The sequence below is a fragment of the Hyalella azteca genome, unplaced genomic scaffold, assembly GCF_000764305.2.
Source record: "Hyalella azteca isolate HAZT.00-mixed unplaced genomic scaffold, Hazt_2.0.2 contig14006, whole genome shotgun sequence".
NCBI classification, from domain to species: domain Eukaryota; kingdom Metazoa; phylum Arthropoda; class Malacostraca; order Amphipoda; family Hyalellidae; genus Hyalella; species Hyalella azteca.
The window spans coordinates 11,443-25,649 of record NW_025943907.1 but is presented as its reverse complement, the minus strand read 5'-3'; the positions used below and the strand labels follow the sequence as shown (position 1 = coordinate 25,649).

Here is a 14,207-nt window from a genome sequence, read left to right as displayed (position 1 = left end):
ATGAGTTATACTCACCCCACATGAGTTATACTCACCCCACATGAGTTATACTCACCCCACATGAGTTATACTCACCCCATATGAGTTATACTCACCCCACATGAGTTATACTCACCCCACATGAGTTATACTCAGCCCATATGAGTTACACTCATAACATGAGTATAACAAGAGTATAATTTCCACCCGAACCACAAGATGCGAGCGTGTGTCTCACCTCACGCGTCTTCTGCACCTGGGCTTCGAGAGCCTGCCCCTGGTCTATATTTTTGACCTCGTCTCCCAGACGCTTGCACAGTTTTTTCTTCGAGTTCTCGGCTTGCGTCGAGCTTCTGGACTGCACCCACTGTACCGACGTCACCACAGCAAAATAAGGTAAAAATTAAAGTAAAAGTGCGCCAAAAACCCACTGTACCGTCGGCAACCGTCAGCGGTGCAAAAGAAAGTACAAGTGCGTACAGAATGTGCAAGAATAAATTAAAAGTGTTTACCGAATGTGCAAGAATAAATTGAACGTGTGTGCAGAATGTACAAGAATAAATTCAATGTGTGTGCAGAATGTACAAGAACAAATTAAAAGTGTGCACAGAATGTACAAGAATAAATTCAATGTGTGTGCAGACACCGCTGAAACTTAGGATGCACAAAAGGACGAAGTAAGTGAAGAGCCGCAAGTAATCATGGGGAGACTGAAAATTAAAGTCGCATCAAGAACAAACTATAAGAATAGGAACCTGGCAGTGTAAGTGAAGGTTCAAAATGACATGATGAAAGTAAGGCTGGAGCAGTAAAAGTTAGATAAATTCAATGCAAAAAAGGGAAGGTAAGAATGGTAAAGAAAAATTTTCGATACTTAATCCTAAAGTAATCAGGAGAATGGGAAAGCTCGAAATAAAGAAAATGTAAGAAATCAAAAAATAATCATCTTAAATAAATAATTAATAGAAGAAATGTGCAAGAAGTGAACTGAGCAGCACTTAGCGAAAAGCAGGATGATCAAGTGAACTAAGAACTTTAATTCAAGGAGGGAAAATGTGTTGGGGGGGGATTACTTCGTAGAAGGATTCAAAGTAAGGCTATTGCGATGTGACGGCATCCAAACTGACAAATATGTTGTAAACGACTAACTGAAGCCATAGAAAATGTGTTTCTGTGGCTTGGATATTTTGGTCACTTAAACGAAAATTAATATTTTAAAGGATTCGGAAGGGGCTGTGGCTTAGATATTTTGGATACATAAACAAAAATTTAAATTATTAGGAAGATAACAGTAAGAGTGGATCGCAAAAAACATCGGTTTCAGGTACTTTGAGTGGCATTGTTTCGAACAGAATTAGATGAAACTTCTTCTAAACTCTACGGGCAAAATTAAAGTTAAATTAAATAAAGAGAATTTAGATTTTTTCATTTCTTCTAAAATTTCCATTGGCCTGGAAAATGCAACAAAGAGAAAAATTATTCCATAAGGAAAGTTGTGAATAATGAAAGAATTTGAATGTAAATTTAATCATTATTGTAAGTGAGAAATGCAGGTGGCAACACGTGAAACGAAACCTATATAAAATAATATTTAACAAAAAATGTGTTTTTATTTACAATAATTAAGAAAGCATGAAGCAGAAAAATTGTACAGCCAAATTAAAATCTGAAAAATATAATTTCACATATTAAACATTACGTGCACCATTAAGCATCAAACAAAACCGAGCATAAGGCAATGGTTGAGTACAATTCACTGCGATAAGATATTCATTATAATAAAATATTTATAACGAATCGCTTCAACGCTCGTCATGTTAGGTGACGCAAGCCATAGTTCAAAATAACAAGAGACTTCAAGAAATATAAAAATTAATAGCAGATCCTCAAAGAAAAGTAAACCAAACTAAGATTTGAAACATTATTTATGAAATTATCAAATGAAGCTCATGCTTGTCATGTAAATGCAAGGGTTGCCAGAAACAGTTTATTTTGCAACACCAGCAAGACGACGATGTTGCACCAGTCGATTTATATACACGAGATAAATCCTATAAGTGGATTTTACTTCCTCTGGATTATTAGAATTAACATAGCTATGTCGTAGTTACCATGGGACTTACCGTGAAGTCGTGTCGTATTTGTGATGACGTAGCATCTACCTAGTAGTGATACTATATGGTATTCGTAATATTGTTGTTCTGTCGCAGTGTTGCAAGACTGCTTCTGTTGTTACTGCAGCAAGCGGCAGCAGTAATATTACAGTGCTTCTACAGTGACTGCAGTAATATGAGGACGTAATAGCGAGGGTAGTGGCAGATGTAATGGTAGTGGCAGTATTGTGACAACGTGGTGGGGTGGAGGTGGTAGTGGCAGTGGTAGTAGTGGCAATATTATCAGGATGCAGTAATGGCAGTATAATGAGGACGTGGTAAAAATGGTAGGTAGTGACAGTAGCAGTGGCGGTAGTGGCAGTAGTAACAGGATGCAGTAGTGGCAGCAATACGAGGACGTGGTGGAGGTGGTAGTGGCAGTAGTAGTAATAGGATGCAATAGTGGCAGTATTATAAGGACGTGGTGGTAGAGGCAGTAGCAGAGGTGGTAGTGACAGTACCAGAGGTGGCAGTGGCAGGAGTAACAGGACGCAGTAGTGGCAGCAATACGAGGACGTGGTGGTAATGGTAGTGGCAGTACCAGTGGTGGTAGTGGCAGTACCACTGACCTGAACAGAGTCGGCGAGTTGTGTATAGATGAGGTCGAGGAAGGCGCGTAGCAGGACCTCCCTACATCGGTCGTCAGAGAAGAGTTCGCTGTGGCAGATCTGGCCCATCGTCACTAGCTTCTGCGGGATCAGAGACCCCAGGCCCAGGCTCTCCAAAATCAGGATCAGGTTCTTGCTGGAAAATATTATACGGATCAACATTCTGGTAACTTATCTTGGCAATAACCTGTCGTTGACAGCAACTGACCTGAAGGATAACCTGTCATAGACAGCAACTGATCTGAAGGATAACCTGTCATAGACAGCAACTGACCTGAAGGATAACCTGTCATAGACAGCAACTGATCTGAAGGATAACCTGTCACAGACAGCAACTGACCTGAGGGATAACCTGTCATAGACAGTAATGACGTCAGGGATGATGACGGGGAGGTATTTAAGACACTGTCCCTGAGGTATGACCATCGCTTGGTCTTTGTTCTTCATGAGCTCGGCGAGCGACTCGAAGAGACTGTCCATGGACTTTTTGAACTCGTCGTCGCTTGCATTTTGTTTCCTGTAATAATAAATAATAATAATAATAAGAATAGTAATAATAATACTAATAAAATAATTAGGTAGTGCTGATAAATCAAACAGGAGTAAATGAAGCAAATCACGAAAAGCTACAAAAGTGACGTAAACGTGATGCAGCATATAAATATCATGGCACTCTTAAATGCCATTCTTTCACGAATGTCGAGGTGTTCTAAGAAAATCATTTATCACTCCTTATCAATGTTTGAATGCGTTAGAATTACTGTACTTACTCAACATGAAGTTGCCTGGACTTGACGATGAACTTGACGATGTAGGGCAGACACTTAAGCATGTTGTTAAGTTTCTTGCGCAGGTCGACCAGAGCTGTGTTACTGCAAGACTTTATGTCGTCGCTGCCGCTGCTGTACATGCTGCCGTTCTGCAGCGCTGAGTCCGAGAGACTGCGACATGAAGGGCAGAACTTTAGATTTTAAGCTATGCTTTAAAATAACATCTGTTATTGCATGACTATATCATTTAACTATGCTTAAAGTTATGCTTTGAAATGACGCACATTAGAGCATAACTTTAGCGTCTAGTATGTAGACATGTGAGTGCTCAGCTTTAATATTATTACCCTCCGCTCTTATTCTGCAGTGTTCAATTTTAATTATTATTATTATATTTCATACTATTATATTCCAACATGAGAACATGAGTGTACTTATCTTCTACCATGTGAACCTTCAGACAACAAACAATTTACGCATGAACGAGTCACATTATTGATAACTCTAAAATTATTTATTAGAGAATATAATCTACCTAATATTTCTAGTTTTTCTACTTAATTAATGATGATTATAAAAACATTAATCAATCGATACGCAAGAACCTTTCAATCCGCAACAATTATAAGGACGAAATTCCCTTCTACTAACTACAGGACAACAGCAAACACTACTCAAGTTCGGCGGCAAGTATACAAAAAATGTATGACAAACTAAGCTGCTGTCTTACAATATGCGTAATAATATCAGCAATATAAACACCAACAAGCTGCACGAGCTCTGATGGAAAACAATAACAATTTCGCTACAATTCCAATCAGACTGCAAAGTTCAACGGTCGCGGAATTTATACGTCCATGCAGAGCTGAGCTCAGCTTATAGTAGTATAGTTTCTTCAGCATTAAAGAAATAGGCCTGGATAGGCCAGTCGCCGATTCTTGTACTTTTCTTGACTAGACTGGCCTTTTGATCAAATCTTTTCAACGGACGGTAGATTTAAAATCGCTTCTAGATATCAGTTGTTCCGTAGGGTTCGAGGCATTTTAAGACTAAACATATGCTCCTGCATGGCCTTGCCTAGTCTGTTCTTGAACGCGTCCATTCATACTCGGAGCGTCAACAATATCTATCTTCAGGGAGGTTGTTCCACATGTCGGTGACTCGAAGCGAGAAGAAATGTTGTCGCGTGGATAAGTTGCACCATTATATTTCATTAGATAAAACTGTACGCAAGCACGCATCTCGGCCATACAAGTTATATATAATCACTAACTATTTAGGCTGGGACAAATTTAATTATGAGACGAATTAAGTTAAAATAAAAAAAAAATACAAATTAAGATAGTTGCCTATGCCAGCGCATTTCAGCCACCCAAATCATTCAAAGAATAAATCAATTATGGCGGGAAATTTAAATTAACAGGCAAACTAATAGCCTTGTCAGCGTTAAGCTGATGATTCTAAATTTGTGATGCAGATTGCTGATGAAAAATGCTGCTGATAATTCTGAAATTCCAATACTCCTCCAGCCAAGCAGGCTGAGCCAATATTTACTTACAGTCTGTCCCTGGCAGGCAGACTGAGCCAATATTAAGCCAATACTCACAGCCTGTCCCTGTCAGGCAGACTGAGCCAATACTAAGCCAATACTTTAAGCCAATACTCACAGCCTGTCCCTGTCAGGCAGACTGAGCCAATATTAAGCCAATACTCACAGCCTGTCCCTGTCAGGAAGGCTGACGGTGTCGTCACATAACGTCGGGTCGGACATTCGCTCAAAGTTCGACGCTGACGACGTACGCGTCGGGATCAGCTTAGAGGACGGTCGCTCGAACTGCGCGCCCTGGTCAATGTAGTGCTGCAGCAGCTTCACCAGCTTCCTGAAATTGTTATTAGTCTTATTGTTGGCATTTATTGTTATTGGCAAGTAACCACGTTGCTATTATCTATTATAATTATTGTTAAGTACCTAAACAGCTTGTCACTTCGAATGTTCACTACTTCCAGAATACCAACTAGCAAGATATTTAAAAACTAGGGCATCATTTATATATAGAAAATGCGTGATGAACGAGGAGTGGGTGAAAAAAGACATGGAAAGTGTGCAAGCTGTTCTAGCGTGGGAGAAAAATAGGACTACCATGAATGGGTCTCTCTGTTCCACTCAAGCTCGGTTACCCTTTACTCCCTTTAGTCCTTCTATTCCCTCTCCCGCATCCCTCACTGCTGTCCGACATAGTAACCCGTCCTAGGTTAGGCCATCGCCGTCCTAACTTAACCTAACCTAACCCCAACCCTTGACCGCCTCGTTTCCCTCCCATCTCCCCTTTAAATGCCTCGAACAAGAAGCATTTAACTGTTAAGAAACTAGTTTGCTGGAGATATCTTCAGGGCAAGTGCGATTGGGAAAATTAAGGAATGAACTGTAATTATTCTCACCCAAAGATCTGTCACAAATTTTCAACATTTGGAAGCAAAAACCAACGCGGATGCAAAAATTTGAGACTGTTAATACTACCATCCGTTTTTGTGCTGGAATACTATTAAAAATGTAGATTGCAAACGATATAACTGTCATTTTTATCACCTTATACTCTATCTTCGTTTGAGAGATAACGCCGGAGAGAGACGGGACTCTGATACTTCCTCCCCGGAATACCGGATAGATTCTAATCCCAAACTCAAAACTTCAGAAAATACTTCATAGTTAAAAAAATCAGTTCTTGGAAGGGCGAATCTATCATAATCAAAGGAAAAACAGGGCAGTTCCAATAATTACGACACCGGCCAACACAACCTACCGGAGTGAAGAAGAACAAACAGGACTCGATTTCAGTCGCAGTAATTTTTTAGGCCTACAGNGGTGGACGTGGTGTATTTGGACTTCGCGAAAGCGTTTGACATAGTTGACCATGGAGTGCTATTCAGAAAATTAAGACTGCTGGGAGTCGGAGGTGAATTGCTGGCATGGATCCACAGCTTCCTAACAGAAAGACTATAAGCTGTCGTTGTAGGAGGCTCGAGATCGAGCGAGGCTAGGATGAAGAATGGATCGAGTACCATAGGAAACGGTACTCGGCCCAATCCTCTTCTTCATTCACATCGCCGACATACCGTAGATGTGGCAGTGAATCACGCCTCTGCAACGTCATTCGCGGACGGCACCAGGATATTAATGACCATCACGGACAGGAAGGACTGCGAGAGGTTGCAAGAAGACCTCTGAGCAGATTCTCAGTTTCAGATTCTGAGAAACAGAGGTAGTGGAAGAGCTGTTATGGAGCAACTAGCACCTGACAACTCGGAAATCGAAGAGAAGCGACACGTTCGCGATCTATATAGGACTGTTGATGAATACTAAATGTCAAAATTGGTGATCAGATAAAGGCAATAACCGCAAGAGGTAGGCGACAGATGAGGTGGATCTGGCGGACGTTCAAAACGAGAGAAGCGGAACCGATCACACTCTTTAGAGCCCTTGTAATACCAATTCTTGAATACTGCTGCCAGCTCTGGACCATGTTCACACTCAGCGCAATGCGGCAACTGCAACCTTCACTTCCAGGATCAGAGGGATGGAAGAGTTGAACTACTGGGAGAGGTTGAAGCACCTGGGTCTGTACTTACTGCAGAGGAGACGGGAGAGGTAGGTCATTCTGTATACATGGAAAATGGTAACCGGAATGGCACCAAACTTAGCGAGCGAGATCTGCAGGATTGAGACATATCTAAACGAGAGAAGGGGGAGACTGTGCAAGATCCCCCCACTACGTAACAGGTCTGCAGTCAGATTTCAATTCCTGCGTGAAGGATAACTTTCCGGGGCAGGGCCGAGGCTGTTTTACGTCCTACCAAAGGATCTAAGAGAGGGAGAGTTCACCCTGGAGACCTTCAAGAGACGACTGAACGTGTTCCTGAGCACAATCCCAGATCGACCTCCCCTGTAACACTACCAGCGGAGAGAAGCAAGCAACAGCATCGTGCATCAACTGGCCAAAATGAGGGCGGATCCGCAATAGTCAGAGGCGGCGATCCATCGTGGCTTGAGACTGCTCCGTCCGAAACAAATACCAAGGATACTAAGCTTAGATGACAGCCGCGGGAACTGAGCAATCTTTTCGATGTAGTGCCCCATCAGCTTCCTGTAAGTTATTATTATTGGGATTGCTACTGTTAATACTGCACCACATTGCTCTTTACTATTGTTGTCACCAGTTTGGTGTTCATTTTTGTTATTCTGCAAGGAGTAAACGCTCTTATAGGAGCGAACGTTTCTTCAGGAACAAATGTTCTGCAAGGAGCATAATTTAAGATAGAAGAAGAATTCTCGCAAAAGAAGACGTTTTTTCAATGAGTAAACGTTTTTCAAGGGTCAAACGTTTTTCAAGGACTAGTTAACAATTTTCAAGGAGTAAACGTTTTTCAATGAGGAAAAGTTTTTCAAGGAGTAAACGTTTATCAAGGAGTAAACGTTTTTCAAGGAGGAAAAGTTTTTCAAGGAGGAAAAGTTTTTCAAGGAGTAAACGTTTTTCAAGGAGTAAACAATTTTCAAGGAGTAAACGTTTTTCAAGGAGTAAACGTTTTTCAAGGAGTAAACGTTTTTCAAGGAGTAAACGTTTTTCAAGGAGTAAACGTTTTTCAAGGAGTGAACGTTTTTCACGAGTTGAACGTTTTTAAGAACATTCATAGGCGGAACTCACGTGTACACGAGGTCGCTGTTGAAGTGCTCTTCAATGTAGAAGTTCACGACGGGCTGTTTGAACTCGCCCCTCCGCTGAACTCCCGCGTTATACATCACCTCGATCTTATCAACACAAAACAAGAAATGAATAATTTCGAAGTGATAGTTATAAAAGAAACCCTGATGAATATTCCTACTCGTATCTTTAGGAAGAAACAAGTGTGCCCCGGGATGTAGAATACATATCACGCAATTGACTGGTAGTCGTTCATGAAGAAATGTGGACTATATGCTATAGGAAACCATTATACATATACTATAGGAAACGACTATATAATCTTGAAAACCATAATCGAATATTGTTCATTTTCTTGGCAGATAAACAAAACCGTTACGATGGTCTGGACCAGGGGCCATACTTTCAAAACTGGCTAAGTGAACGTAAGTACTTACGCTCTATTTTCTTATCTATGATTGGTNAAGACAGCTTTATTAAGGTCATCATCGGTCGTCGCAAGGAGCTGCAGCAACACGTCCAGAGTATCCTTCAGGAACGTCACCAGCTCCTCTGACTGTACCCGTAACACTTGCGTCAGGCACTCCTTCAGGTTAGCCTTCAGCAGCCCCTAAGTGCGTCGAGGAGGTCTTATTAAACCACTAATATAAAAAGTAAACAAGAAAAATATGAAAAGCAGTTAGGAGGTCAGCCTTGGGCAGCCCCTGCACTCAGAGTAATTAGTGTGAAATTATTCAAATAGCGATACACTTTTACCCTTGTGTGAGTGCATTTAAGTGCTACATGCAGGAAGCGAGTCGCAATTTAGACAATATAACCTATTTTTTTAAGATTATAGACCCATCGGTTACAAATAATTATAAAAATCATATACGAAGCTAACAAGAAAATTTTCTAAGCACTTAGTGTACCGTAGTAAGAGCAAATAACTAATTAGGACTTAGGGAATATAAAGTGAGGATATTAACGGAACTGACCTGGCTAGGTTGCGTAGAGATCTTCGAGTCCCCAGAGTGTGTCTTTCCTTTCCATTCCAGGAGCCGCAGCAAGTCAACTGAACGAACCCAAATATTATTTATTTAACTTTGTTTATCTTCAAATAAGCTCCATCAACTTTGATGTGTTAATATTTCGTAACAAATTATCCATTAATGATTACTCATTTGAATAATTGCCTTTTTCATTCGACTAATATTCCATTAATTACAAAATATAATCAAGGCAATTCTTGCCATTTAGATTCCATTGAATAAGTCGCAGGAGACAGCAACAATAATATTTGAACGTGTCTACAAACAGTACGCTTGCTGGCTATAAAATGAGAAGAATATTTAAAATCAGAACGCTACGCGGACAGATTTATAATCTGTATAATGATTAATCATTTAATTGATTGGACAGATCTATAATCTATCTGAATGCCTACATGGATTCCACTCTTCTAATAAGAATAAGTGACGCATTTTTTCGTGTTAGTTCTCAGGAGCGGTGCGTCCTCCAAAGTTTTATATTAATTAATATTTATTTTTGTGATGAAAAAGTGCATGAAAAAACTTTTCGACACGAGCATTAAAAAAACAGAAGAACACATACAGTCAGAAAATATGAGTCTCCTCAAATGTTTAACAATATTTTTTGACGATTTAAAAGTCCACGCCAAAACCTGCTTCACACGAGTTATTTCAGGTGTAGAAGACCGTGAAAAGTTTTAAAATAAAATATAAATAAAATATACAAGTTCTGCCTTGACAAAGATACCATTTTGCGTGAGTTTGGTGGAGCAGAAGACGGTGGAGATCGAGAGGGAGTCTTTAGAGGCGTGGCTGAGGCCGGCGGGCTTAGAAAAGTTCTCCGTCAGAGGTTCTGACCGCAGGGAAGGCAGGTTCAGGTAGTCGAAATTGTTCTCCGACCATTTCTTGAGGTCAATCTGCACATATTGACACAAACTGCATTTCATCATTCATACAAGCTGCATTTCGTCGGGTCAATCTGCACATGCTGATACATACAGCACTGTATCATTGCTGCTACCTGCATAGATACAATCGGCATTGTATCATAGTTACTAGTTACTACCTGATATCTCTTCGGTCAATCAGTACATATCGATACTACCTGCATTATACTTCTGTTTGAGCAGTTTTAGTGGGCTTGCATGCGCGAATGCGAAGTCTTGAACTTTTCAATGCAAATTCTATTGGTTTTCTCGTCATTAGATATTCCGTCAATTCACAAAAAAAAAAACTTTGTTTTCGGAGCTCTTTCAACAGCCCGAGACAGTAGTTACAGGAATTGATAAGATTTGCGAGAAAAAATTGCATAATTTCAGAGGATTTGCGTCAAAATTCACAGAATTTCTCAACATTTGCGACTAAAGTCACAGTATTTCACGTACATTATAGACGTGGAGCTCGTGCAGCTTGTTGTCCAGCGTAGTGCCATTTTTTCCCAAAGGCATGAGACGCGTGTAGCTGATGGCGAACGGGCGAATTGGTTTCTCTTTACCGTCACTAAGCGATCTGTTAACAAGATATCGTCAGATACTCTCATAATAAATTATAATAAACTACTCAACATATTCCGTTTCAATAAATGAAGAAATATAGCAACCTAAAACAAAGCACATTCATCATATTATATCTATGAAGAGTGATACCTATATTTATTACACAGCAAGTGTTTTTTCTTTGCGAGACCATTAAAACAGTGATTATGAAGAGTGACATTTAATACATATTTGGTAGGTTTATATTAGCATAACTATTAGTTATATTTATTATACTAGTTATATATTTACTACATATTTAGCATCGTTTNCAAGCAACAGCATCGTGCATCTGGTGGCCCAAATGAGGGCGGATGAACGATAATCAGAGGCGGCGATCCATCGTGGCCTGGGACTGCTATGTCCCAAACAAATACTAAGGATACTAAGGATGTAGCCCTGACCCATAATACCGTGTAGCCATGACCCATAATACCGTGTAGCCCTGACCCATAATACCGTGTAGTCCTGACCCATAATACCGTGTAGCTCTGACCCACCTGTGGTTGAAAGTGAATCGCAAGTGAGCGCCCGTGTACTGCTCGATGGGCAGCGCGAGCTTGACCGTCTCGTACCAGTACGGCCGGCCCTCGTGATGGTATGTCACAGTTCGGTACTCTGCTGTACCACTCACACCAGCGCCGTAACACAGGCCGTTCTGTCACCAGTGCACAGGTATTCAATTTTAGTTTCCTCGTAAAATTTAGAAACAAAAATTATAAACTTCTCGAGTGGTTGGTAATGAATCTAGAATTGGAGCGAAAATTCATGAATTAATTTTTGCCATTTGAAGCAAAACATTACAGTGAACAATCCGTTCGCCTGCTAGAGCCGGAAAATTGTTTAAAATAATATATTAAAATGAGTAATCTGCTGCGTTGAAGCAAATTTTAAATCTTAATAATGTTTACAAACTTCAAGTATCAACGCCCTGGGTGATTTGGCCAGCACATTTAGAAAATTAATTATTGATCAGAAAATGTATCCACTCCAATACATACCTACTATATATGTTATGTAAAATAATACCAGTTATACTGATTTGCTGGCAGATATTGATTAATTTTCCCTCATGAATGTTCGTAGTTTTGCCCACCGCAGTAAACATATTGGAGTTATAAATTGACTAGTAATTTATACATATTGCACAGAATGTACAAGAATAAATTGAACGTGTGTGCAGAATGTACAAGAATAAATTCAATGTGTGTGCAGAATGTACAAGAACAAATTAAAAGTTTGCACAGAATGTACAAGAATAAATTGAACGTGTGTGCAGACACCGCTAAAACTTAGGATGAACAGAAGGACGAAGTAAGTGAGAAGCCGCAAGTAATCATGGGAAGACTAAAAAGTAAAGTCGCATCAAGAACAAACTAAGAACAGGAACATGGCAGTGTAAGTGAAGGTCCAAAATGACATGATGAAAGTAAGGCTGGAGCAGTAAAAGTTAGATAAATTCAATGCAAAAAAGGGAAGGTAAGGATTGCAAGGAAAATTTTTCGATGTTTAATCCTGAAGAAAAAGACGTCTCAAGGATAGTGGGTAAGCTTGAAATAAAGAAAATAAAATAAGATAAAAAATAAATAAATAAATTATAAAAAATGTGGGGGGTTGATTACTTAATTGGGGAAAATGGGTGGCGCATTACTTAGTGAGGGGAAATGTGTGGGGTGATTACTTAGTTAGGGGGATTCAAAGTAAGGTTTTTGCGATGTGACGGCATCCAAACTGAAAAATATGATGTAAACGACTAACTGAAGCCATAAAAATGTGTTCATAAGGTCTGTGGTTTGGATACTTTGGATACATAAAGGAAAATTTAAATTTAAATTATTAGGAAGATAACAGTAAGAGTGGATCGCAAAAAACATCGGTTTCAGGTACTTTGAGTGGCATTGTTTCGAACAGAATTAGATTCCAGCGCCGTAACACAGGCCGTTCTGTCACCAGTGCACAGGTATTCAATTTTTGGCTTCATCATAAAATTAAAAAAGAAAAATTAGAAGGTTCTAGAGTTGTTGGCAATAAATCTAGAATTGTAGCGAAAATTCATGAATTAATTTTGCTGTTTAAAAGCAAATCATTACAGTAAACAATCCGTTCGCCTGCTAGAGCAAATTGTTTAAAATAATATATTAAAATGATTTATCTGCTACGTTGAAGCAAATTTTGAATCTTAATAATGTTTACGGACTTCAAGTATCAACGCCTTGGGTGATTTGGCCAGCACATTTAAAAATTAATTATTGATCAGAAAATATATCCAGTTCAATACATACTGCATATGTTTTGTAAAATAATACAAGTTATACTGGTTTGCTGGCAGATATTGATTAACTTTCCCTCACGAATGTTCGTAGTTTGCCCACCATAGTAAACATATTGGAGTTATAAATTGACTAGTAATTTATACATATTATACGCCACACATCAACAGCGAGAGAATTTTCCTCACATTTATTAACTGGTTATATGCCTTCTACATATAAATGTGAGATAAAGAGCTACGTAATTCTCCAGACCTTGATGAGCATATTCTCGTGGTCGTAGGCCCGGACACAGACTTCGACGTTGCGGTCGCTGAGCTTGTTGCCCCTGGAGACCTCGGCGCCGACGAGTGTGATGTAGAGGTCGTTCCTGGTGTAGCCTGGCACGATCACCTCGGACAGACACAAGCGTTTGGCCACCACCACTTCCTTGAACGGCAGGTGGTGGGTTGTTAAGGAAATGCGTTATCTCGTAATAGTTATTGCCCACTTGCAATAAACAAATGTTTGGTGGAGCAAGCGTTGCTTTCGCACCGTACTCGTTCAAATTTCGGCCTCTTCAAGCTAAGCCGCTTAATAACGATACTAAAAAATATGTAAAGATAAATAGTTGTAGGCATGTTGTGAGCAGTCATACGTATACCGAATCGACAGAGATTACGTTCCGACCTGACCAGTGTGCTGCTTAATTGTAATTAATACCGTATTTTCTGATTAGGCATCAGTTACCATATTGGCACAGATTTTCTCTATAATGCAATAATGCAGCAATATACTTAACCTTAACATAAGGGATGCAGTGCGGTCATGACTTTAGCACATGCATAGTCAAGCTGTCAAGGTACATCATTCAGGGTTCCGTAATTGCACTTGGCCCATAAATACAGTTATTTAAGGTTGCCGAAATTATCTATACTTTCTGTGGAAATGACTTGGGATTCAGGAATTGAATTGAAAATTTTATCTCGTATGTCCTGTAATGCCTCCGGGTTTAAGAGTCACAGCTCTAGTTTTTTTTTTTTATTCATAAACTGTGAGTTATCGTATCATTTGGGGTTATCGCTGATAATAATAATAATAGCGGTTTCGGCGTTTATTAGGCCGTAGGCCTGTCGCCGACTCTTAAGGCCGGTCCACACGCTCAGTTTTCACAACGATTTGTCTGCGCAGTTTAAAGCCCGGTCC

General features: G+C 39.8%; 1 protein-coding gene across 1 annotated transcript in view; it reads right to left on the bottom strand.

The window, feature by feature from the left end:
• The window catches only part of LOC108670809 (dedicator of cytokinesis protein 1), a gene marked incomplete in the record, with an annotated part of 40,197 nt that overhangs the window by 18,372 nt on the left and 7,618 nt on the right, over positions 1-14,207 (bottom strand). Inside the window, 12 exon segments of the mRNA XM_047883912.1 lie at positions 218-346; positions 2,702-2,876; positions 3,081-3,257; positions 3,511-3,681; positions 5,226-5,390; positions 8,211-8,314; positions 8,677-8,817; positions 9,185-9,261; positions 9,966-10,134; positions 10,603-10,726; positions 11,253-11,410; positions 13,278-13,471. Of these exon segments, the coding sequence (XP_047739868.1) occupies positions 218-346; positions 2,702-2,876; positions 3,081-3,257; positions 3,511-3,681; positions 5,226-5,390; positions 8,211-8,314; positions 8,677-8,817; positions 9,185-9,261; positions 9,966-10,134; positions 10,603-10,726; positions 11,253-11,410; positions 13,278-13,471 (1,784 nt within the window).